Raw genomic sequence first — 26,294 nt, 5'->3', positions numbered from 1 at the left:
TTGGTTTTGTATATCCTTTCAGGTTTTTTTTTTTCCAGGCTGTCTTTGTGTATGTCTCAAAGGAGGTTTTGTTTTTTTCTCACAGTTGAAAAATTGTGTGATGATTTTGTCCCTTCAAAATCCTCCCTCGGAAGTTTCGAGACAGTGCTTACTGTCCTAGTACACAGGGGATGGGAGGGGATCTTGATAAAAGTCTTACTTCTGTAGATACTCTCTTTTATTCCTTGGGAACTTTCAGAATTTTCTCTATCCTTGGGGTAAAGGGAGTGTAAAGATTTTACTGAGACTGTGTCTACTCCCCTAAGTGTATATAGTCTTTATCATTAACCCTTTTTGGCCACTTGTGCCTTTTTAGTCAGAGGATGCGATCTGTTTACCTTAGAGAAGATTAAATTTCTTTAGCTGATGGAAATTTTTTCTCCTGTTGTCTATATTTGCCTTTAAAAGTCCTATTCTTTCTCTTTTAATGTTTCACTCTTTTCATCTCTTTATCCTTTTGTAGCTGGTTCCTTGAGATTCCTGTTCAGTTTATATGTTTATTAGCAGGGCCTGTTCTGTTTGATTTATCATTTGAGTTAAAAATTTTTGGCAATCATAGTATTACTTTTTTTTTTTTAATTTTACTTATTTGTCATGGGGGAGGAGCACACAAGCAGGGGGAGTGGCAGGCAGGGAAAGAAGCAGGCTCTCTGCTAAGCAAAGAGCCAGTGTGAGGCTCCATCCCAGGACCCTGGGATCATGACCTGAGCCGAAAGCAGACGCTTAACTGACTGAGCCACTCAGGTGTCCCTCATGTTACTTTTTAGAATTCTTTTTGTTTAACAGCTATCATAGCCATCCCTAAAAATCTCTTTTGAGGTGCTAGTTCTATGAAAACCTCTAATAACTTGAATTCCTTGTTCAGAGTTTAATTTGTAGGGTGAGTGTGAAGAGTGGGAGGAACTTGGTCCCTCCATTGTAGTGACCATAAGTTTCATTGACATTTGTGTTCCTTTCTCTCCCACGGTGTCCACTTGGGAAAGTCTCTTAGAACAACCTCCACCACAAGAATCCAGGGTCAGTTATGATGGCAGATGACTTACCATCTGGCTGTTACCCTTCACTGCTTCTTAACGCTAGTTGTTATTCGAGGGTTTTGTTTCCAAAACACTTCTGAAGTTTAAGTGAAGATCCTCTTACTCATCTACTTGGGATTGTTAACTTTGTTAGATTTTTATCTTTTTCCTTCCACCCCTGCCCTAAGTCTTGTTTCATATTTTCCACAGTATTCTTAATTGCTGATTGTGGCCTCAGGTTATGTTTGTCGAGCAGTCAAGCTGTGTCAGAGGTGTTGGTGATTAACGTTGTGTGCGCTGCTCTCTACAAAGGCTGTACTACGTTTACGTTTCTGCTTGCAGGGTGTTTATCTCCCCACACCCTTTCCATAATTTTTAATGACAACATAGTATTTTGAAGAGGGAAGTAACTGTTAATTGAGCCACCCCCCATTTGACATTTCATTTGTTCCACCTCTGTTTAGTAGGCACTGCAATGTACGTTTAGGGCATTGAGCTGTTTTCACATAATCTCAAAAGGAAAATCTGAAGTCAAAGGAGATCTGTAGATATTTTAGTAATTCTGGGGGGGGGGGTCCCAGATTACTTTCAGGTGGTATTTTATTTATACAGCCACTCGATACATGAGAATGCCAGTTTCACTGTACTGTCATTCTGACTTAAGGCTAAAAAAGAAACAACTTTAAAACTTGTTTATATTTAAGGACTTTAGATTGATGTAAAGTGCAAAGACATTTCGTAACAACCGGTAATTGTAGTAAGTGTTGCCATGTAGTGCCTCACATTAACTTTGGTGAATGTAGGACTCTCGCTGGGGAGACAGAGATTCAGAAGGCACCTGGAGGAAAGGACCCGAAGTAGATTCCGAATGGAGAAGAGGCCCACCAGAGAAGTAAGTAGAGTCAAGGACAATAGTGTTGATTAGTCATAGGCCCTACATAATACCTTATAGCAGGTTTTAAGTTTGGTTTATTTTGTGGAGGTGTGGAAAGGAGAATTGTGAAGAACTGTATGCATGTCTGTTACAGAAATGTTTTTCATAGTTTACTTCAACAGTGCTGTAATTACTGACTTTCTAAATATTTTGACAAATACATGCTTCAGATTTTTTTGTTCCCTAACTGAATACTATTAAGATTACAGTAAGAATGAACAGTTCTAGAACATATTTTCCTTTTCCTTTAAATTTATTAAGTAGATTTGAACCATCCTTTAAAAATGCCTGCTCATGATAGGCAAGATTGTTGGTCATAAGTCCTATACAGAAATTGAATTTTGAAAGGTCATAGTAATAGATTTAGAAATTGGATGCTTCTTATAAAGTGCAATTAGACACCTTTTTAAGGTAGTTGCTTTATTTGTTGATGTAAGATTTTATATTGTGTTATTTTTTATTAGGAGCACATATTCTTTCAGGACTAGGAATAATGAATTTAGGCTGCAGTGGTTTTTAAAAGGGAGTGAAATAATTCCCCAAAAGATCATGTACTTTTCAGAAAATGGACTCTTAAAGATGTTTGGCTTGTTGCTCTGTAGGGAGTGGAGACGTGGAGAGGGGCGGGATGAGGAAAGGCCTCACAGAAGAGAGGAAGATCGACCAAGGCGTTTGGGAGATGAGGAAGAGAGAGAGTCTTCTCTTAGACCAGATGATGATCGCATTCCCCGGCGTGGCATGGATGATGACAGAGGTCCTAGACGTCTTGATGAAGACCGGTTCTCTCGCCGTGGGGCAGATGACGACCGGCCTTCCTGGCGTAATGCTGACGATGATCGGGGTCCCAGGCGGAGCATGGATGACGACAGGCCTCCCAGACGAATTGGTGATGAAGATAGGGGGAGCTGGCGTCATGCGGATGATGATAGACCACCTAGACGGGGACTGGATGAGGACAGAGGAAGCTGGCGAACAGCTGATGAGGACAGAGGACCAAGACGTGGGATGGATGAGGACCGGGGGCCACGGCGAGGAGGTGCAGATGATGAGCGGTCTTCCTGGCGTAATGCTGACGATGATCGGGGTCCCAGGCGGGGCATAGATGATGACCGGGGTCCCAGGCGTGGGCTGGATGATGATCGAGGACCTTGGAGGAGTACTGATGATGACAGAATTTCTAGGCGCAGTGCAGATGATGACCGGGGGCCTTGGAGAAACATGGATGATGATCGGATTCCGAGAAGGGGTGATGACTCAAGACCTGGTCCCTGGAGACCGTTTGTCAAGCCAGGTAAAATTCTGGTATTCAGAAAAACTGCTTAGATGCTTTATAGAATCTGAGGTGTCTTACAAATAGTGAAATCTTACATGAGCTAATCACTATTCTGAGGGTGATAATCAGGTTATTTCAAATAGGGGACATCTCAAATGGCTGATTATATTTTGATATCTAAATAAAAAGTTACTCTTCAGCTGAAAAAGTGAAATTTTAATTATGTAGGACAGTGATCAGGCTGTATTATTATTAGTTTCCAGATAAACTGGTCTTTTATCTTTCCTTAGGTATCTGTGCAGTGATTTTTATATACGGAGCTTGGCTTCCATGTCCCACGCACCAAAAGAAGTTAAAGAACTTTACCCCCTTTTCTGCTTTAGTGATGTGTACTTTGTTTTCCTTCTGCCTGTTGACTGCTTCTTCGAGGACTCTTGTTCCCATGCCCATCCCTTAAGTATTGGTGTTCTTCTGGTTCTGTCCTAGACCAGCCTTTTCATGTAAATATTGAAAAAATCCACTTACTCAATATTTGTCTTGCACTCCTCTGTCAACGGTGGGGTTATACTATATGGGAAGAGCTCAGTTTCTTACTTTCTCAGTCTTGGGCTTGCTCATGTTTTCAAATTTTACTGTTCTTGAGCAGTTGTATATAAGTTTGTGATTTCTGTTGCTGTCTTCTCTGGGTGACTTCTTTCCTTATCTTCAGACCCATGTTTCCAGCTGCATGTTGCACATAGCACATTTCTACCTAGAAGTGTCTGACACATCATATTCATCCTGTCGAAACTGAATTCTCACCCACACGCTTCTCTTCAGGGCCACCACCGTCCATCTGATTGTATAAGCTAGGGGTCTGGGAGTTCTCCTTTGCCGTCTTTCGTCCTTTTATGTTAAATGTTTCGTTTAGTTCAGTTCTACCTTCTTAATGTTCTTCAGATCCACCCACTTCTCTGCACGTACTTGGCTCTGAGCCACCATCATTCCTTCCTTGAACTCTTGCTGCTGCTGGTCCCCGTAGGCTCTCCCACTCCCAGGTCTAGTCTTGGTGCAGTAACCAGAGTAATCCATTCTACACGAAGATTTCAGCGAGTAGCCTCCTTTCCTTCTGTGCCATATTTCTGTCTCTTCTGGTCTGAGTTCATTCCACTGTCTGGTTGTGTGTCTTTCCTGTTCTTGTGTAAAATGGGGAGAACAGTGTTGTAGATTCTTACTACGTCATGATAAACGTTTTATATAAAGTCACTATGAATACTGAACCATTGCTCCTAAGGGAAGTATAGGTTTGGTCCTCATAAGGCCTCTGGTCACAGCATTTCTGTCAACCAGTGAACACCTTCTTTGTGCATTTCTGTTTTAAAGGTACCTTATTTAGGGCGCCTGGGTGGCTCAGTTGGTTAAGCGACTGCCTTCGGCTCAGGTCATGATCCTGGAGTCCCTGGATCGAGTCCCGCATCAGGCTCCCTGCTCAGCAGGGAGTCTGCTTCTCCCTCTGACCCACCCCCCTCTCATGTGCTTGCTCTCTCTCATTCTCTCTCTCTCAAATAAATAAATAAAATTAAAAAAAAAATGATACCTTATTTAATTCATGTTGTTGGTTCATTAACATTGAACTTACGGCCAGTAGCGCTATAACTTCTGAATGAAGCTTCTCTAACATGAGTGTTTTTCCTGGAAGACACATCCGTTGCCTTCTCGTGCTTGGGACACTAGACAGCACTTGAGCACAGTGCCTGAGGGCCATTTTAAACAGTGAAATCACCGGGCACCTGGGTGGCTCAGTTGGTTAAGCGACTGCCTTCGGCTCAGGTCATGATCCTGGAGTCCCAGGATCGAGTCCCGCATCGGGCTCCCTGCTCAGCAGGGAGTCTGCTTCTCCCTCTGACCCTCCCCTCTCTCATGCTCTCTCTATCTCAAATAAATAAATAAAATCTTAAAAAAAAAACTGAAATCACCAACAAAAGCACAGAAATGAGAAAACCTGTCACTCAACAGACCACCAAAAGGGTTACTTGTTTTAAAGTATGAGAGCTGCAGCAAGAGGACAAAGCGTTGCCTTTTTCGACCTCTACTGTGAACATGCTCTGTGGGCAACTCAAAGTATTTGATCGCTCTACACGTGTCTGTGGGTGACAGAGTGCCCGAGTGTTCACGTTAGCAGTTTACAAGTACATTTCAGCAAGTAGGTAAATTAGCAGGTATGGGATCTGTTTAGCTCAAAGCTATGGATAGGATTAAATGAGCTCATATACACAGAAGGTTTAGAATAGTGCTGTGGCACATGATAATACAGATATTAGCGACAATAGTAATTAACCTTGTAATAGATTTTTTTTTTAAGATTTTATTTATTTGACAGAGACACAACACAGCGAGAGGGGGAACACAAGCAGGGGAGTGGGAGAGAGAGAAGCAGGCTTCCTGCTGAGCAGGGAGCCCGATGTGGGGCTCGATCCCAGGACCCTGGGATCGTGATCTGAGCCGAAGGCAGACACTCAACGACTGAGCCACCCAGGCACCCCATAATAGATTTTTTGTTTAAATCTGTTCCCTTTGGCCTCTTTGTGCATATATATGACATTTATTGATTTGGGCCATCCCATGGCTAAGTGTGAGATACTGGTCGAAGGATTTATCTTTGTTCCATGATTGCATGGGTGGTAAATGGTGGAGGGCAAGAATATGAAAAGAAAGTTTTTGGTAATAAAGGTTTTTGAAAATGAAAGATATGAATGAAATTACAATTGGGGCTCTCTCAGAGATCTGGCTCCTACCTCTGACTCTTTAAGTTTTTTGCTTAAAATGAGTTGTCTGTTTACCATCAGAACAGATTTTACATCTGAAATCTCAGCATATGGAACACTCAGCCCAGACTATATAAATTTCCCTTATCCTACATGTTCCTTCTTCCCTTTATGTTAGAAAAACAGTGATAGGTAGTCATAAATAGGAGCCGGTGATTCTGTAAAATAAGATAACTTTAGTTTTCTTTTAAATGAGGTCGGAGTGTCTTAAATTAGCACTTACAGTGGTGTTATTAATGTCAACATTCAGATCTATATTCATTGTTACTAATCTGTGTTTCTTGAGTATAAAATTTTTTTGCCTTTTTTTTTTTAAATAAAAATAAAAACAGGTGGATGGAGAGAGAAAGAAAAAGCCAGAGAAGAGAGTTGGGGTCCACCTCGAGAATCAAGACCATCAGAAGAACGTGAATGGGATAGGGAAAAAGAGAGAGAGAGAGAAAACCAAGATCGTGACGAAAACGACAAGGACCCAGAGAAAGAAAGAGACCGAGAGAGAGAGCGAGAGCGGGACAGAGAGCGAGATGGGGATCGAGAGGACCGCTTCCGACGACCTAGGTTTGCTTTGGAACTCTGTGGAATTACAGTTAGGATTCTCTTAAATTCTCTTTGAGAAATGGTGTGCCTCGTGCTTCAATTGAATGTCCCCTCTTAATAAAGTTGAGAAGGTGAGGCTGACACTGGGTGGTAGGACTCTTTAGTTATACAGGTATCTTTGCCAGCCCATTGCCTTTCCCCTGTGGTTTAGTTACTCAGCTTTATAGCCCTATCAAAAGCCCCTTGGATTTTTATTAGCGGTAACAGTTCTAACTTGCTGCTTCTGGCCTGAGTGGCTTTATGCTGATGAATCTAGACCAACACCATTTAATACAGTTTTCTGCAGGGATGAAAGCATCCTGTATCTGCAGTGTCCAGTATGGTAGCCAGCAAGCACATTTGGCTGTTGAACATTTGGAGTGTGGTTAGTGCTATTGACAGAACGTCTTGATTCTGTTTCAGTTAATTTGTATTTAAGTAGCTGCATACGAGTAGTGGTTGCTGTGTTGGACAGCACAGGTCCAGACGTTCTCATTCGACCTCTACACCTGAAGCATCAGATTGAGAACAAGGCAGAAGTTTAAAGGTCATCCCTGTTATATTTGTAAACTCTGTGAACATCAACTTGAATGTACTCTCTGGAGTCTTAACGACAGAACTTCAGCATGTCATTTTGAATGGTTCCAGGGATGAAGGAGGCTGGAGAAGAGGACCAGCGGAAGAATCTTCGAGCTGGAGAGATTCAAATCGCCGTGAAGATAGGGATCGGGATGACCGTCGTCGGGAGAGAGATGATCGCCGTGATCTAAGGGAGAGGCGAGATGACAGAGACCGAAGAGGACCTCCTCTTAGATCAGAACGTGAAGAAGGTATGGATGGTCTGCACGTTGCTGAACTATTGGAAAACCATAATCTTTGAGGAAATTTGGGGTTTTATTGCCTCATCCATTCTTATAAACATCAGAAATAAGATAGTGAATATTCAGTTTAGAATTCATAGTTTTCAGGGCGCTTGGGTGGCTCAGTCGGTTAAGCATCTGACTCTTGATTTTGGCTCAGGTCATGATCTCCTCGGGGTTGTGAGATCAAGCCTCACATGGGGCTCCGTGCTCAGCAGGTAGTCTGCTTGATATTCCCTCCCTCCCCCTCCAGCTCGCTTGCTCTCTCCCTCTCAAATAATAAATTTTGTAAAAAAATTCACAGTTCTCATAAACTTAGTAGTCACTCTAAAGTAGCTCATACCTAAATTGAAAGTATAGCAGTAGACTAATTGGATGGTAAGCAATATATATTGCTTTAGAGGTTTATGTAACTAGGAAACAGTTTGTCAGTTGTTTAAAAGTAAGATCTTGGTAGATAAGCACAAAGTGTAAAATATTCTTATTCTGGAATTGTGACAGTTGAAACTTCAATTTAAAAAAAACAAAAAACTTGTAATGTTGAAAATGGCCATTGCACTTTAGTTGCCTCACGAACTTTTTTCATTTGTACAATGGGATTACAAGGGTTTTTCTTATATTAACCTGTGAAGTATGCTTATGGCCATTTTGCTGTTACTATTTCTTCAACAAGAGCCAGAAGTTTTATTTTAAAAATTTCATTCAGATTTTTGTCACCTTGTCTTAAATTATTGTGACAGTTAGGACACTTCCCAGGCCAGTGGTTTCTTCTTGTTGGCAAATTTGAGTTATAGCTCTCTCTCTTTTTTTTTTTTTTAAGATTTTTTTTATTTGACAGAGACACAGCAAGAGAGGGAACACAAGCAGGGGGAGTGGGAGAAGGAGAAGCAGGCTTCCCATGGAGCAGGGAGCCTGATGCAGGGCTCGATCCCAGGACCCTGGGATCATGACCTGAGCCGAAGGCAGGCGCTTAACGACTGAGCCACCCAGGCACCCCTTGAGTTATATCTCTTGTCTGTATGTTGTTTTGAAGGATTTGCCAAAAATTGTATCAAAATGATTAAAATATATTTAGGTTTTATTGATTTTTTTAATGGGGATTCTATATTGTTAGTTTTATTTTATTTTATTTTAAGATTTTATTTATTTATTTGAGAGAGAGAATGAGACAGAGAGAGAGAGCATGAGATGGGGGAGGGTCAGAGGGAGAAGCCGGCTTCCCGCCGAGCAGGGAGCCTGATGTGGGACTCGATCCTGGGACTCCAAGATCATGACCTGAGCCGAAGGCAGTCGCTTAACCAACTGAGCCACCCAGGCGCTCTATTGTTACTTTTATAGTACGGGATTTCTGAGTATTTGGAGGCATTCCTCTCGCTGAAGTTCTGTTTAGTCTGAGCCAGTACAATATGGTACAAACTTACTCTTTTTCTTTTAATTGAACTTTTTAGCAAGTTCTTGGAGGCGTGCTGATGACAGGAAAGATGAGCGGGCAGAAGAGCGGGAAGCCCCTCGTCGTGTTCCTCCCCCAGCTCTTTCAAGAGACCGAGAAAGAGACCGAGATAGAGAAAGAGAAAGAGAAGGTGAAAAAGAGAAGGCCTCATGGAGAGCTGAGAAAGATAGGGAATCTCTTCGTCGTACTAAAAACGAGACTGATGAAGATGGATGGACCACGGTACGACGTTAAATCTCAAGATAATGGATTCAAACTCATGTCTCACATAGGTTTGATCACATTCAAGGATTATCATACTTGTGCTTCAACCAGTCTAAATTGGATTCTTTAATGTTGTCTCATCATAACAAAAAGCATGAACTTGTATTAATCCTCTATAATAGATTGATTGTGCACCGTGTCCACAGGAGGTTGGCCAGGTGGGCCATTTTCTGGAATTTAAGGTGTTGCATTATTTCATCAATCATTTGTTTACAAAAAAGAAAAACTAAAAAATAAATTGAAAATGTGAACCTGTCAGGTATGGAGTAACACCTGTATCTTGGTATAGAACTGATCTTTTTCTTTTGTTTTTGAAATACTATATTAATTTGGAATGAGGTAGGGTTCTGTTAGAGAAAATGTATTTGAAGACTCTTCAAAAGCAGGGGCTGAAACGACTTCCACATCATTAGCGGTTGAGACATACCTCTAGGTATCTTGAGGTATTTACTCTATTAACTACATTTAGAAAGTTTTTAGGTTCACTATAAGTGCAGTAAACATTACAAACATTGGATACAGCGGGATTTTCTGTAGCTTTTACTTGAGAGGTGAGTATAAAGCAATTTGCAGTCATTGTAATGACAAGAATACTGCTCAAGTGTGAATCCAAATCAGTTACGGCTTTTAAATTTTAAAGCATTTGGTAAACTATTGCTGAGTTTTTTCTGTTGCCAATAGCAAACTGCTTTTCCATTAATGGAGAATTCATGCCTTTGAAGCATTTTAAATACGACAATATTTATAAATGTGTGGTTTGGAGGAATTGTTTAAATTCTTTTTCCTAATTTTCTTTCTCTTCAGGATAGATTCTTTCAACAAGTAATTTGTAGTAATGACTGTGTTGACTTCAATTTTGGAGTGTCGTAGCTATGTCAAAGATTAACTATTTGGTCTTATTGAAGCCAACACAGAACTTGCTGCTGTGTTTTTTCTTCAATGATAAATAAAATACTTACAGAATTTGTTTTAGTGTTGATTTGTAGTTACAGTCAAAGTGGTTTACTTACTATTGTGAGTTTGTATATCTAGTTGAGTTTGTTTTGAGGTGTGTTTTTTTTTTTTAAAAAGATTGTATTTACTTATTTGAGAGAGAGAGAATGAGAGAGAGCACATGAGAGGGGGAAGGGTCAGAGGGAGAAGCAGACTCCCTGCCAAGCAGGGAGCCCGATGTGGGACTCGATCCCAGGGACTCCAGGATGACCTGAGCTGAAGGCAGTCGCTTAACCAACTGAGCCACCCAGGCGCCCTGTTTTGAGGGGGTTTTTTTGTTGTGTTTAGGATCAAAGAAAATAACTCAATAGAAAGCCAACGTGGCTAGGATGTTTCCTTCCTTAATTCAGGAACCCCTTAGTTTCCTTATAATGCTGTCCTCTCTGTGAGCTTGTATGCATGGGGTCTGGGTAGGTGGGTGGCTTACTATTTTCGGTATTCCCCTGAAATTAGAAAAAATATAATTTCAGAGAATATTAGTAGCAAATTGGTAGTGGCTACAGACATGCAAATTATTTCCAGTATTGGGTGGTGGTGAGAATTCCTGTTGGTACAGCTATAAGGCGGCCAGAAGAGGGAGTATTGATGCTTTTTTAAAAATAATCAGGTGCAGCCTTTTCTGTTTGATGTTACCGGTGATGGAAATGACTTTTTTCAACACTTAATTTCCTTAATATCTAGTATTTCAAACAAGTGGAAATCTTAAAAGGTCTTTGGGGAGAGGGCCTACTCTTTTTAACAAATTGATGAACTTGGGGCAGTAACCTGCTGAGTCTCCCCAATCATTAGAACAGGACTGTACCTGTGACAGCACTGATTGGCCCCAGGGAACCATTCATTTAAGCTGATTTATTTAGATGAGTTATGGATGCATGTCTGATGGTTAGGCTAGTCTGCAAACCTACCCTTCCTGCCAGAACCCTTTCCCAGATAAATACTATGCCCCCAAGTTCTTTGTCCTGAGTTGGAATCCCAGGCACAGGATGGGGGCAGAAGAATCTGCTGCTGCTTTGTGGTCCTGCTCTTAAGTTTCTACTCAAGGCCTCACAGGCTTCCCCTACATCCCCCAGTATTCACAGGTGTCAAAGGAAAGATGAACATCCAATCTACTGTGTGTAGAATGTCTTCATGTTCCCAGTGGCTTCTGCATTTTTACACAAGAACACCATGCTGCTAATACATGTGGATCTGAGGGTGGAGACAGTGGCCCAGAAAAGACTCTATATCCCCCTAGTTGTCCTTACTGGCTTCCAAGAAGAGGTGGGAATCTATGTGTTGGGATGCTTTTATGTGCTTTATCTGTGTTTTGTTTTTTACCAAAGACCTTTTGTAGATTCATTTCTAATTTTACAAGTCTAATTGACATAGATACTGGACACCGGAAGGAATGCAGGAATGTTCCTCATGTGGTTAAGCACAGACTAGAAGGTGAGGACCAACACTGAAACTTTCCTGCCCTTTCCCTTGAGGTAGATATATTTGTAGTATAATTTTAAAATAGATAATTTTGGCTTACAATTTAGACCAAAAGTTGTTGTAATCAAAGTTAATTCTGCAGCTTCCAAAAAGGACTGCATAGGAAAATTAAAATCCAAAGAAATAAAAAGCCACTCACTGCAAATGTGTCTACAGAAAAGGACCAGCAAGGTAAGGCAGTCTGCCTGCAGAGCTGATAAAGCGCTTTTGAGGATTCCATGCATTGTTTTGTTTTTAGCCAAATAACACAGGCATATTCTTATAAAAACAAAACTTTGTCACATTATGTATTTCTTTAAACTTTAAAAAATTAGGTTTCTTTTACCCTGAATTTTTAAGTAAACTCTACTTGCCGAAGTGGGGCTCAGATTTACAACTCCCAAGATCAAGAGTGCCATGCTCTTACCACTGAGCCAGCCAGGTGCCCCACACCCTAAATTTAATTTTGCAAGTACTTAAAAGTTTTAGATTGAGAGTTCTATGCTTGGTCCTCCTAAGTGCCTTAGTGTGGTTAGTATACTCTTTCCTAAGAGATCTCTAGAAGATTAACGGTAGTAATATTCTCTGTGCATGCTCTAACTCCCAGTGTTTTAATTTTAGCTGGAAAACAGGCAAATTTGAGGGGGGTTGATACCAGTGTTTTAAATGGACATGATGTTTGCCGGTAAAACTGTGATGGTGTCAATATCAAATTTGTATTAGGCACATCTCACCACTGAGGAATTCTCATATTGAACATGTCAAAGCTAAGTACTTGATACCTAGAAATACAGTGTCTATAACAGTTTGGCTCTTTGAAAATACAAAGTATTTGCCTGCCTAGTCCTGTGCTGGAGGACTGTAGTGCTCTTGAAAAGGTAGAACAGCAGTAGGAGAGGTAACAGGAATTCTCTTGACCTGACAACTACCTGAGACCAAAATTAAATGTGTATTTTCTAGCACAACAAAAGAGAATAAGTAATCACATGGTTTTATTAAGGTCCTTGAGTTTAAGACTAGTCACATCTAAAGTTCTGTGTTCTGGGGCTGGACTAGCAGGAATGGATTTCTCTTGGCCAACGTACTGTTTGCCTGCACCTCTCCCCCTTGTTCTGATCCCCCTTCCTTTGACCAAAAAGGCTCACAGCCTTCCAATATTATTTACCTCAGCCTCTCTTACACCCTCAAAGGAGTGTTCAAGCCAATTTGTCTGTGGAGGAAGTTAGCTCTTTGATATAAAAGCAGTCTAATGTCTAATAAAGGAGCTGAACTCTCCTACTTGGATCTAAGTAGGTATGACTAAATCTGCCATTTTCAGAGAGTGATGTATTTTGTACATTTATCCTAATTCACTCCGTTTTTGCCTCCTCTATCTGTCCTGATGGTAGCTACAAGCCATGGTGTGGCATCTGGTATGGCTATAAATGAGGGTGGGAGCTAAAGTTGGCCTAAGGATAGGGTCTAATCTCCTTTGTGGGTAAGTGGTGGGATTCCAGAAACAGACTAGGGTCTTCAGGGAAAAACGGAGCACGGGGGAGGCTGTGTTCCTTGTCTTCAACCCCTACTCCATAATTCCTTCAGTGCTTATTCTGGTTTGAGGACTGCCTGTGCCTGAAGCCAGACACAGCCCATGGTGGAACCTTCTTGAACACAGGCTATTACATTAGTCTTCCTGGAGCTCAAAGGATTGCATCTTCCATTCAGTTTGGGAGACAACAGCTGGAATGAGCTTTCTACTATTGGGGAACTCTGAAGTTGAGCAGGGTGAATTAATACTGCTCCCTTTTGATCTTAATGTTACAAATGTTTTTAAAGAATTGGAAATGGGGAGGTGGGTGCATGGACAAAAGGCCAAGTAGCAAAGAGGCAAGATAAATGAATTCATATACTGTTACTGTATAAATACACAAGTTTTTAAACAGCACCAATTTCCAAGTGTATACACAATAGGATTATAACTTGGCACAATTTTTCAGGGTGGAAATGCTAGTTGCTAGTTTAGTAATAAGATCTGGTACATAAAAGGATAAGGAGTTGTGTTCTACCTGCTACAGATTGTGCATTTTTACACCTCCAGCCAAGACTGAAACAAGCCACAAGGAGGGACTACCCACACAGATTAATACTGGAAAGTTTACTAAACCTTCACTTTTCAAAACGGTGATGCCGCCAGGGGCTTGCTTCACCTGGAATTAGAGTAACTCACTAAGGACAACTAAGAAATATTGTTTCCAAACAATAAAATAGTCATTTTGCCGACATTCCATAAAATCGCCAGTTTTCAGTTATGAGGCTTTTAAAAAAATATTCTAGACCTAGTAAAGTGCCTCCATAAAATTAAACATCCGAGATTAGATTGAGACAATTCATACTGATGCGCATCTAAAATAGATTGACGTATACAGTAAATAAACAGCGCCATTAAGTTGCCATATTTCAGGTAGTGGAATACACACCCAGCCTTCACCGTCCGGATGTGCACAAACTACAAACCACAGATAAATCAAGATTTTAGCGTCTAGTCTCAACCGCTCTTCGACAGGAAAGTACTCCGTACGGCCGGCTTGCTTTGAAAAAAACAAAACAAAACCAAAACGACTTCCCAAGTTGAGCTAACTGCCGAGCTCCAGGCCTCTCCGACAGCGAGGAAAAGATGGTGCGCAGACCGAAAATGAGCGCGCGGGCAGGCGGTGACCCTGGTGGCGTCAGGTGGCAGCAGACCGGAGCCCAGGCCCTCAGCGCAGCTTCTTCCCGGGCTGGCAGTCCCTGGCGCTGCGCGGCGGCGGGCGGGCGGCGGGCGGCGGCGGCACTTTGGAGAGCGGGCAGTACTTGATCGTGTGCGCGTTGTCGCCGCTGGCGCCGCACAGGGGACACGTGTAGCGGCGCAGCACCGGGCACAGCACTCGCCCGTCGGGTCCCTTCAGGATGTGGGTGGTGTAGAGCGCCACCGCCTCCTTGTTGTTCCGGCAGAACACGCACACCTGCAGCTCGGGCTTGAGCAGTCGGGCGGCGGCGGCCCCGGAGGCGGCGTGCAGCCGGGGCTCGGCCGCCCACGCCGGGGCCCGCTCCTCGCGCGGCGCCACCTCGGCGGCGGCAGGGGCTGCAGCGGCGGGCGCGCAGCTCAGCAGCACGGCGGCGGCGCGACTGGCGAACGGGCTCAGCTCGGCGAAGCGCTCCTCCAGCAGCCCGGCCTCGGCGGGGCCCGCGCACAGCTCCAGCGCGCGCAGCTCCAGCGCGCCGCCCAGGTAGCGGCCCCGGGACCCCGGCTCGTCGCTGTCGTCGTCGTCGTCGTCGGCCGGCCCCAGCGCCGGCCCCAGCGCCCCGGGCCCGGTCCCCGCGTGGGGGGAACAGCAGGAAGAGGAGGGCGGAGAGGTGCCGCCGCCACCGCCGCGGGCGCAGCCAAAGCGCGGCTCCCCGTCCACCGCCTTGGTGATGAGCGTGGCGAGCCCCAGGTAGTCGTTCCACGAGCTGAAGGGCTGAGGGTGCGCCGGGCCCTGGGCGCTCACGTAGCGGGCGCTGGGCACGAGCGCCATGGGCGGGGGGGCGCGGCCGCGGCTGGGCGAGCGGGGCGCCCAAGGGAAAGCCTCCATGGGCGGGCTGCGGGCCGCGCGCGCCGCCTCCCCGCCGCCGGCGCGGGCCGGACGGAAGGGAAGCGCCGAGCCTGCCCGCCGGCCTGCCGCGGGGTGGGGGCCGCCTCGCAGCCTTTTATCGGGTCCCGCTCCTCCCCGTCCACCCCCCCCGCCCCCCCAACCTCGGCCTCGCCGCCGCGGCCCTGCCCCCTGTGCTACCCCGCCCCGGCCTCCTTGCCCGCGCCTCGGACGGAGGCGGAGCGGAGGCGGGCGCGCCGGGGGCGGGCAGGCAGTGCGCGCGCTCCGCTCCGGCCCGCGCGGCTCCCGCGCCCCGCGCGCTGCGCCAGCCTCGCCAGCTGCGGGCGCCTTTCATTCTGCGAGGGGGCGGGCGAAGCGCCGCCTCGGGCCCGGGCGCTAATTGGCTGCTGACCAGAGCCCCCTGCGCCACGGGCGCCGCTCGGGACGCCGATTGGTAAATCTGGGGGAGGGGGCGTGCCCTGCCTGCGCTGCTGGGAGGGGAGGGCGAAGTGGGGGGAGACGAGGGGAAGGGAGGGGAGGGGCTGCTGCTGGGGACCGCCTTCGCCTGAGCGCTGTGCTTTGAGTTTGGAGCAGGTGACCAGGCCTGGGTCTCCCTCGGTCGGGTGGCGAGACTCACGGAGCACACGGGTAGGCGTGGGGATGGGGGAACGCCCCAAGGTTCGCGCACCCTCCTCCCAGCCTTGAATGCCCCAGGTCAGCCTTCCGAGAAGCCCCCTCTCCCCGCTCACCAGCATCAGCAGGAAAAGCTGTGGGGAGGCAGGATTTGGCGGGCTCTGAGGATGCAGTCGTTAAGACAGAGCTGCCCAACAATCGAGTAACTTCCGTTTGCACAGTGCTTTGGAGAGCTTTCAGCTGGGTGAAATCTTCGCACGAATCTCTGAGGCTCAGGGAGGTTATGGTTCTTGTAGTAAGTAGCGGAAGCATCAGGACTTTCCTACAGCTCCCAACAGGTGTTCAGAGACTGGGTGGCCATTAGCTGGTGACTTAGGTAGGGATGGGGGCTGGGCCAGAAAATCTTCCACCCTTGGACAGTGATTGGTGTGTGTGTGAAACTCTCACCCCCTCCCCGGGGCGGGGCTGTATAAAAAATGGGCTGTATGTGCAGCTTGAAAAAAAATAAAGCATATTCAGCGTCACTATTTAATACTTTAGAATGAGTCAAATATTTTTGTAAAAACAGTGGAAAATAAATTGGAAGATTTTTGATTAGGAGGGTGGGAGGTGGTCGTGCCCTTCCTGGGAGAAGGGACAACACCTTTTAAAAGTAAGGGGCGCCTGGGTGGCTCAGTCGTTAAGCGTCTGCCTTCCGCTCAGGTCATGATCCCAGGGTCCTGGGATCGAGTCCCACATCGGGCTCCCCGCTCCACGGGAGGCCTGCTTCTCCCTCTCCCACTCCCCCTGCTTGTGTTCCCTCTCTCGCTCTCTCTCTCTGTCAAATAAATAAAATCTTTAAAAAAATAAAATAAAACAAGACAACATACCCGTGAGATATTAAAAAAAAAAAAAAGGAAAGTAGGAAAGGTTTTAGGTACTGCGAAGGATTCTTTAGGGTTCTGTGGCACTGGGAAAATGCCTCCTCTGGTGGCTGGGCTGGCAGGCAAGGTGGGCAGGTCGGGACTTTCCTTCCCCTCTCTGGCTGTGAGCTCTGGCTACGGAAACGGGTCGGGGGCAGCTGGTGCTGACAGCCCTCATTAGGCAGGAGGCTATGCTTCTGGGTCTGGCTGTGTCCGGCAGGTTTAGAATGGCCCAGTAGGGGCTGCCCAGAACCTCATGCTGGCATCAGTTTACTTTAGAATGAATGAGGGAATCAAACTGTCAGCCGTGGAAGGGACCTTTGGGATCATTCAATCCAACCTTACTTTACAGATGAAGAAAATGAGACGCAGAGAAGAGAAGGATTTCTTCAAGGTCACACAGTGAATATGTCACAGCCAGAACTAGAACTCAGGCCTCTTCACAAATGGCTTGGTGGCCTACCCGTTACACATGGACCCCGAAGGTATTTCATAGTATGTAAGTCTGTGTGTGCATCAGCAGAAATCGAGTGTGGAACACAGGGGACACGAAGAAGAGAAATGAGATGGGGCCTTGTGCCCTTTGCTTGGACCCTACCCTCGGGGAGCAGTCCAGAAGCCAGGTGGCGGGCACAGGGAAGGACTTGGGGCAGTAACATGATGCCTTTTCTAGCCACCTATCTGCACGAAGGGTTGAAGATCTGTTTCTCAGCCTCTTCTTCACCTCCTACTCCCTAACGGTTGATTTAAGTCGTGAAACCAGGCAGTCATATTCTGCACTTGCCAACCCGGTTCCTTTTTCAAGTTTGTGTTGGCACTCAAGTTAAAAAGTCATTCCTTGTTTTTTTTTCCCTCCCCCCTCCCACCAAAAATAAATAAAAGAGCCCGCAGAAGCGTAGCAGGTTTGCTGACACTGAGCTCTGACCACAAGAACACCGGCCCCTAGAGTGGTATGAAGATTATTATTCTATAAATGGAAAATTCCAGTCTGTTCGCACGGCCCTGCAGCTCGCATACTTTCAAGGTATGCAGAGTTTTCAGCTCTGAGGAGTGGGAGCCACTGTTCTGAGAAAAACTCGTGGAAGGAAAGGAAAGTTTAAAACTGCCAGCCGCTGGGCCAGCTTCCCCTGGGTCAGGCCAAAGAGAGCGTGGCAAGTTAAGTGACACCTTTCCTCTCCCACATCACACGATTTTTAGCCCTTGTGGGGTTTTTTTGTTTGTTTTGTTTTGTTTACAAGGGGAATTAAAACTTTTCAGTGAACGTGGGTAAGAACAAATGCCTTGCCCTGGAGCTGCAGGCTGAGCGGGTGGGTTGTGAGGAGGTTTCGGAAGGGAGCTCTTGTGTCCCGGGAGGCTGACTACCTGCCCTTTCCCCAGGCTGCTCACCTTACCTGCTGTGGGCCTTGCGCACAGTAGGTTGTTTGATCCGGGAAGAATGTCTGGAAGTGGAGGCAGAGGGCATGAAGGGGTTTAACCCCCCACCCCCAGCACGTGTGGCCTCAGTGGACTGGGAGCCCTTGCTGTTAGTTACCACGGAAAGGCCTGATCCAGTTCTGGGTTTAGTAAACAATTCCTGTTATCACTAAGTGCAGGCCTCAGCCGGGCCCTGAGCTCTCCAGCTCTCTTTGAGGTGGTGGAACTGACTTCAGAGATATTCTTAGCACCTTGATGAGGTCTGCCCGCTTTTCATTCCCCTTCCAGAAGTCTGGAACAAAAACAGATAGGAATAGCCAGAGTGTGAGAATTTCTTAAGGCATCCCCTCCGACTGGTGGAGGCAGGAAGACCAGTTGGGACAGGCCTCATCTGGGAGGATGGAGGGTGTTGCTCGGTTTCTTCTGGAATGGGGCCTGCACTGCATGGGCAGGAGGCTCTGGCAGGAGAGGGGTGGGTGGTGGGGTGGGCCGCTTGGATTCTGCATTCCCACCTCTCTGCGTGGCTCCCAGCCCCCAGCCTGGGAGGCAACACACAGACCTCAGGCATCTTGAGGATCTTCAGAAGTATGAGGTCAGCCCTGGGGAATGAGGCAGCTTGGCGGCTGTCCAGGCAGCTATAGAGATGCTGTTTGTCAGGCTCTGGGTTCCTGCTGACTTGCCTGCCAACCTCTTTCTAGGTGCGTCAGGCACATTTGGGTACACTGGGGGCTCTCTTCTGTAACAGTGTTGAATCTGTCCATATCATGCCTTTGGCCCAGCTCAGGGAGTCCCGGGGTTGGGGTGTCTGCCCTTTGGGGGCTTAGAGTGAGCTAGAGTTAGTTGAGAAGCACTGTGGTGAAGCGGGGGGTGTTCCTTGAGCCAGTGGCCGTGTTTTCATCCTGGCCTTTCTGCAAAGTCACATGTGGCCTTGGATGGGGGACTTAACCATTCTGGGCTCCAGCTCCTTCCTCTGATCCTCAAGGGGCTCCTCATGTCAAGTGGCAGGCCCTTTACCCTTCTTGCTGACTTACTCCAGTTCCAGACGAGTCTCTCCCTTGGCCTCTGGGGTTGAGCTGTGACAGGTGTAATCCAGCCAGCCAGCCAGATCTCATTTCCCCTGGGCATGATTGGTTTAGGAGGGGGCTGGTGATCCAGTTCTGGTCCCTGAAATGTAAGGGGAGGTCTGTTAGGAGGACTGTGGGAGGGCATTTGTTCCCTTGTTTAAAAAGAAAAGAAACAGGGCGTCTGAGTGGCTCAGTTGTTAAGTGTCTGCCTTCGGCTCAAGTCATGATCCCGGGGTCCTGGGATCGAACCCCACATTGGGCTCCCTGCTCGGCGGGAGGCCTGCTTCTCCCTCTCCCACTCCCACTGCTCTCTTGCTGTGTCTCTCTCTGTCAAATAAATAAATAAAATCTTTAAAAAAAGAAAAAAGAAAAAGAAAAGAAACAAAGACCAGGAGCTTCCCTTTCTTCCAGCCACTGGCAGGTTACGGAGCTGAGGCAGCCCTGAGGTGATAAGTCTCGAGGACCAGAAGCTGGCACACTGGGGATGGCTGACCAGAAAAATTATTTTGTTTATTTATTTTTTTAAGTAGGCTGCACGTGTAGCCCCGACGTGGGGCTGGAACTCACGACTGTGAGATCAAGACCTAAGCCGAGATCAAGGGTCGGACACTTAACCGACTGAGCCACCTAGGCGGCCCCGAAAAAGTTATTAAAAAAAGAAAAGCCTCGGGGACATTTTTGTGGATGACTTGGTGACTTGTTACATAAGACAATTAACCAACTTTATTGATTCAGCCACTGCTGGGCAGGAATTTTACTTACAGCTGAATTCATTCATTCTAACTGAAACTCGTAGTAATAGGAAAAAAAAATGCATTTGGTAATTCTGTCGGAAAGGTAGGATTCAGTACTCTGGCCGGATGGAGGGGACAGCCGTGTCAGAATTGTGGGCGTATGGACAGGGGTGGGAAGAAACAAAGGAAAGTGGGAGCAGGGGCTTCGTAGTGTCTCCTCTGTCACCCGCCCTGTCTTGCGCCAGAATCTCCCAGCTGAGAGTAATAAGATACCCCCTTCAGACCAGGTGATTTCCAGCATGGCCTCATGGACCCCCCCCCACCTACTACACAGCTGCCCCATGAGGCAGGTTCTGTGATTGCCCTCCTGGTGCAGATGGAGGGGTGCATGGCTCACAACCAGGAGGGGTGCATGGCTCACAACCAGCAGGGCTCAGGCTAGAACCTGTGTCCCTCTCATCCCAAAGCTGCGCCTGTCCCTACTTGGAAGTACCTGGTCATACTCCGGCCATAGGACTTCTGGGGCCGAAGGGGTGGAAGAGGCCAGCTGGGAGGAGACGGTGCAAGGAGCCGCCGGGAGGCAAAACTGGGCTCATTCCACCGTGTGTCAGAGATTGTCCCCCAACAAAACCAATTCCGGTTGAAAGAGGTTAGATTTTTCTATTTATCCAGTAGTGAGCTCTTTGGTCCAGTGAATAATACTTTCTCTTAAACACTTGCCCCAGCCACGTGGTCTCCTTTTAGAAACCCGGATTGTCCCAGTTTTTTTATTTTATTTTATTATGTTATGTTAGTCACCATACAATACATTATTAGTTTTTGATGTAGTGGTCCACGCTTCATTGTTTTCGTGTAACACCCCAGTGCTCCATGCAGTACATACGGATTGTCCCAGTTTTGTTTAAAGCAGCATACTGCCAGGAAGGCTGACAGCCTGGAGGGCAGATATCCTGGGGTCAACGATGCCTGGAATAATAGTAATAATAGCTCACAGGTAGGGAGCCCTTTCAAGGCACTAAGCGTGAACTGTCTTTTCTTAGACCTTCCCAGCAGTCCTGATGTGATACCCATTTCACAGAAAGGAAAATGAGGCTTGGGGAAGCTAAAAGAGTGTACTACTCAGCTTCTCCCAGCTAGTTAGTGGGTGGGATTTCTCCGTGGCCTGTGCTATGGGCCTGGACAGTCTCCTGGCCCGTGGACATTCGTTCAGTTAGAATTCACAAATCCTGCCTCGCATCTCAGGTGTTTCCCTGAATGGGATCATCGGCCTTTTCTTGATCACCTTCAACACCTGCTGGCTGCAGAAGGGGAGGAGTCAAAGCTGGGGCCTCTAGTGGAAGAGTCATACATAAAATGATAAACTATAAGGTCAAGATTGTTCTCCAGTGATGCATGAAATGGTGCATTATAAGGCCAGGGTTGTTCTCTAGTGGGCCTGAGGGCTGGAGTGGGGGCGGCGGGGGGTGGGAAGGAAAGGTCAGTGAAGGGGATGAGACCAGACTGCCAAGCAGGGCTGCTGTGTATGCTTCTGCAGGTTGTGCACTGCACAAGGGCTTTCCATCCAAGGGGGTGCCTTTTACTTCGTAGATGTGGTTATATGTGTGAGTGAATCTCAAATAGTTTTCTGTCAGATGTGAAGTAAAGTATCTTTTTCTAAAGGAATCTTTTTCTAAAGGAATTATGACAGTTTTTTTCTGACAGATGGATAAAGATGTCTTGTGGATGAAGTACCTTTTCCTAATTTGCCCAAAGCCCAAAGCTTTGGCTCTAGGCAGAGGCATGAAACGCTAAGCTTCTCGAAAGTAGGCCTTAAGTATGCCATTCGCTAGGGGGCCAAGGGGCCTTTTTAAAGCTTCAGGTGAAAGCGTCTCCCTAACTGAGCTGCCCAGGTGGGAGTCTGGCCCAGGTCTGCTCTCGTAGCTCTGGGCGAATCACCGTCTCTGTCATTTTGGACATCTTCTCTCGGTCCTACCTGGCTTACACTTCTATTTTCCCCAGTCCCTTAGGGGTTTCCTGTGCCCTGCTGGTGCCTGGCCACGATGATGAGTTGGCAGTGGTCTCTGTTCCTGGGGTGTCTCTGGCTCCGGAAGCAGAAAGAAGGGTGATGGCCTAGGATGGTGTAAATTGAGGAGCCTCAAGCAAGTCATTTCCTTTCTCTGGACTTCAGTTTTCGCTCATTTAAAATAATTGGCTGGCCTGAGTGGTTTCTTGGCCCTCTCTAGCTCTAAAGTTTATGTGTTCACATCGAGGGACTGGGACTGACAGGTCGATGAGACGTCCTTGTGACCCCATGTAGTGAATGGGTGGTGATGCTCGGTGGGAGGCATATTAGCTTCCTATTGCCGCTCTGTCACCACCAACCTAGCGGCTTGAAACAGTAAATGCTTCCTTTCCTACCGTTCTGGAGGTCAGAAGTCTGACGGGTCTCACTGGGCTACAGTCGAGGTGTCTGCAGGGCTCGGGCTCTCGGGGACAATCTGTTTCCTTGCCATTTCTAGAGGCTGCCTGCGTTCCTTGGGCTCATGGCCCCGTTCCTTTTTCAAAGCCAGCAACAGCAGGTTGAGTCCCTCCTGACTGGCCGCCTCTATTTTTTCTTCTGCCTCCCTCTTGCGCTGTGTGATTACAGTGGACCTACACCGATAATCCAGGCTAATCTCCCCATGTTAATGCCATCTAATTAGCAACCTTAATTCTACCCGGAACCTTAATTCCCCCTGGCCATCTAAGGTAACCTATTCTCAGGGACTGGGAATTAGGATGGGGACATCTTTTGGGGCCATTATTCTGCCTCCTCCCAGAGGACTGGGGAACCCCTTAGCAAAGGAGTCCCAAGACCTTAGCATATCCAGGGGCACCTGGGTGGCTCAGTCGGTTAAGTGGCTGCCTTCGGCTCGGGTCATGATCCCAGGGTCCTGGGATTGAGCCCTGCATCGGGGTCCCTGCTCCGCAGGAAGCCTGCTTCTCCCTCTCCCATTCCCCCTGCTTGTGTTCCCTCTCTCGCTGTGTCTTTCTCTGTCAAATAAATAAATAAAATCTTAAAAAAAAAAAAAGACCTTAGCATATCCAGAGGTCAACTGGGCTGGTAAATTTAGGTTTCCTTTGCCAGTCAGGACCTGACACAGTGCAGGGGCATCTGTGGGGCGAGGGGGCCCTATGCAGTATGTGTGAGTGTGGGTGTGCGCCCATCAGGCAGATGGAAAGATCTGAGTTGCAGGAAGGAATGGCGAGCAAAGGAAGTAGTATCCGTGTCACATGCTCTAAGCAAACTAGTGATGATGACGATGTCACTTAATTTGTGGTTAAATCAAGCAAAACAAACAGCCAAGTACCACAAAAAGCAAAACACAAAAAAACCCAGCTAGAGTAAATGCTCTACAATCCTTGTCTTGCTCAGGAGGAGGGTGAAGATACTGATAACTGTAATATTCTTTAACTTACGGAAATTTTCAAGCATTACAAAAGTAAAGGTCATGGTATAAAGAACTCTAACCCGATTTACCCTTAATATATGATGAATCATATCTCCACACCAATTTTTCACTCCACCTCCCACACTGTGGATCATTTTGAAGAAAATTCTGAACATCAGTGTTCATTAAGGTTAGATTTTGCTAGGTTAGGTATATATAAATAAATATATTTATATTCTTATATATAATATATAATATATGTATATTTAATATTATATTTATTATATATTATATTTTTATTTTTATATAAGTATATTTTATATATATAAAATGTATAGGGTAAAAAGAGGATATAATAGTGGATATAAAGAAATGGAACGGGGAAAAATAATCATTACAGAAGAAAGCGTGACAGGGGCGCCTGGGTGGCTCAGCCATTAAGCGTCTGCCTTCGGCTCAGGTCATGATCTCAGGGTCCTGGGATCGAGCCCCGCATCGGGCTCCCTGCTCTGCGGGGAAACGCGCTTCTCCCTCTCCCACTCCCCCTGCTTGTGTTCCCTCTCTTCTGTGTCTCTCTCTGTCAAATAAATAAAATTAGAAAAAAAAAAACGTGACAGAAAGAAAATCGTCATGGAAATGGTAGAACAAATTGGAAGTATACAATAAGATGGTTGAAATAAATCCAAATATAAATTCCTTATAATAAATGTAAATGGACGAAATGGTTCTGTTAAAATACAAAATTTCAGACTGGATTTAAAACCCAGCTATATGGGGGCGCCTGAGTGGCTGGTTCGGTGAAGCGTCTGACTCCTGATCTCAGCTCAGGTCTTGATCTCAGGGTTGTGAGTTCAAGCCCCACATTAGGCTCCACACCTACTTAAAAAACAGCTGTATATCCTGTCAGAAACACATATAAAATGTAAGGATGCAGAAAGGTTAAAGATAAAATGATGAAAGAAGACGTGCCAGTAGATGCTGAAAAGGAAGCTGACATAGCTGTGCTGATAGGAGGCAAATAGGCTTTATGGCAAAAGCTTTACTAGGGATAGAAGGGTGGCTACGTCATGTAAAAGGCTCGATTTACCAGGAAGATATAACAATTCTAAATACCTAATAATTTAGCTTCAAAGCATATGAATGAAAACCTGACGAAATATCAGTAGGGATATAGGAGATTTGAGTGACAGTTAACAAGCTTGACTTTATATATTTACATGTACCTACATATATATATACATGTCATTATATAAAATCGTATGTAAACACTGCTTTTCAATAATTGCAGAATTTGGGGTGCCTGGGCGGTTTAGCCGGTTAAGCGTCTGCCTTCGGCTCAGGTCATGATCCCAGGTCCTGGGATCGAGTTCCACATCGGGCTCCCTGCTTAGTGCATAGCCTGCTTCTCCCTCTCCTGCCCACTCATGCTCTCTCTCTCCTTCAAATAATAAAGTCTTAAAAAAAAGTGCAGAATTTACATTCTTTTCCAGCACTCATAGCGCATTTATAAAAGTTGACCGGATTCTGTGCCATCAACCAAGTATTAACAAATTTGATAGGATTGGTGTCACATTGGATTTTCTGGCCACAATTCCATTTCGTTAGAAATCAACAGCAGACAATAACTAGAAGAGAACATAATACAGATAAGTGAAGGAATTGATGAAATGGGAACGGAGATACGATAGATGGCTGACAGAGCTAAACAGTGGATTCTTATAAAAGACGAATACAATTAATTTCGCAGGGTTTATCAAGAATAAAAGACACGATGCAATTGAGCAGTTCTGTGACTTGATGCTTCATAAATCTGAAAATGTATATGAAATGGAAAAATTGCTGGAAAACAAGAACTCTCTCAAGACCGTATGTATGTGTGTATGTATTTATTTGAGGGGGGGAAGGGCAGAGGGAGAGAGAATCTCAAGCCAGACTCCCCGCTGAGTACCGAGCCCGACTTGGGGCTGGATCCCAGGACCCTGGGACCATGACCTGAGCTACAATCAAGAGTCGGATGCTTAACTGACTGAGCCACCCAAGTGCCCCAAGAAGAATTTAAAAACCTTGATGTTCTGCAACATTTATATAAATTGAATCAGAGTTTAAAAATCTCACAAAGCACCAGATCCAGTTGACCTTACTCTTTTTTCTCCTGTTGACTTTAAAGATAAGTTCTGTTTTTCAAGGAATAATTTCAATTCTACACAAGCCATTCTAGAGTTTAGAAAAAAAGAATCATTTTCTCATTCATTTTACAAGGCTAGTGCAACCTGATATAAAACAAGTCTAAGAAGGGAAGATGACAAGCCATGCTCATTTGTGAACATACAAAAATCTGAAACAAAGTACCAGCAAGCAAGAGCATGAGCAGGGAGGAGGGGCAGAGGGAGAGGGAGAAGCAGACTCCCACTGGGCAGGGAGCCAGACTTGGATTTAGGGCTGGACCCCAGGACCCTGAGACCATGTCCTGAGCCGAAGGCAGATGCTTAATGACTGAGCCACCCAGGCACCCAAGGAAAGGATTTCTTAAACAAGACGCACACAAACCTCACTAACTGTACCATTAATAAATGTTAATTAAAATTAAGCACTCCTGTTCCTCAGAAGACACCATATAGTAAGTATAAAGACAAGTCACAAACTGAGAGGAGCTATTTGCAATACATGTGATTGATAAGGAAGGGCCTTCGCACCCAGAACACGTAAAAGAACACCTAAAAATTTGTTGTGATTCATACAACCCAAAAGAAAAACTGGTGAAAAGTTACTGATAGCAGAGGAAAATTGAATGGCCAATAAACAAGAGAATAAATAAGATTATAATGTGGGAAATGTACATCACTCAATTATAGGTTTTGTATGGCTTCAGCTTTACTAGATATTGCCA

General features: G+C 45.8%; 2 protein-coding genes and 1 long non-coding RNA gene across 3 annotated transcripts in view; 2 read left to right on the top strand and 1 right to left on the bottom strand.

Annotated features, from left to right (window-relative positions):
• EIF3A (eukaryotic translation initiation factor 3 subunit A) overlaps positions 1 to 10,183 on the top strand; it is a 37,081-nt gene extending 26,898 nt beyond the window's left edge. Inside the window, exons 18-22 of the mRNA XM_045878950.2 lie at positions 1,859 to 1,947; positions 2,592 to 3,280; positions 6,399 to 6,624; positions 7,291 to 7,472; positions 8,951 to 10,183. Of these exons, the coding sequence (XP_045734906.1) occupies positions 1,859 to 1,947; positions 2,592 to 3,280; positions 6,399 to 6,624; positions 7,291 to 7,472; positions 8,951 to 9,186 (1,422 nt within the window). The 3' untranslated portion in view covers positions 9,187 to 10,183. The remainder of the gene's footprint in view (positions 1 to 1,858; positions 1,948 to 2,591; positions 3,281 to 6,398; positions 6,625 to 7,290; positions 7,473 to 8,950) is intronic.
• Positions 10,184 to 13,540: 3,357 nt separating this feature from the next.
• On the bottom strand, positions 13,541 to 15,393 carry NANOS1 (nanos C2HC-type zinc finger 1). The gene has a single exon (XM_045878948.2). The coding sequence runs from the start codon at positions 15,252 to 15,254 to the stop codon at positions 14,400 to 14,402; it is 855 nt and encodes a 284-aa protein (XP_045734904.1). The 5' UTR covers positions 15,255 to 15,393; the 3' UTR covers positions 13,541 to 14,399.
• A 410-nt stretch (positions 15,394 to 15,803) lies between these two features.
• LOC135364804 (uncharacterized) lies at positions 15,804 to 24,258 on the top strand. Its single transcript, XR_010412589.1, has 3 exons — positions 15,804 to 15,899; positions 17,139 to 17,271; positions 21,996 to 24,258. It is a non-coding gene; the product is annotated as an uncharacterized LOC135364804 (long non-coding RNA).
• The last annotated feature ends 2,036 nt before the right edge of the window (positions 24,259 to 26,294 follow it).

This window comes from Mirounga angustirostris, unplaced genomic scaffold (assembly GCF_029215605.1).
Source record: "Mirounga angustirostris isolate CCGP_5_RB_7025 unplaced genomic scaffold, mMirAng1.0.hap1 SCAF_6, whole genome shotgun sequence".
Lineage (NCBI taxonomy): Eukaryota > Metazoa > Chordata > Mammalia > Carnivora > Phocidae > Mirounga > Mirounga angustirostris.
Note: the sequence above shows the minus strand (reverse complement) of the source record. Positions and strands in the feature narration are given on the sequence as shown.

Coding starts and splice junctions, on each gene's coding strand:
- NANOS1 (XM_045878948.2), bottom strand. CDS start 15,254: ATGGAGGCTTTCCCTTGGGCGCCCCGCTCGCCCAGCCGCGGCCGCGCC.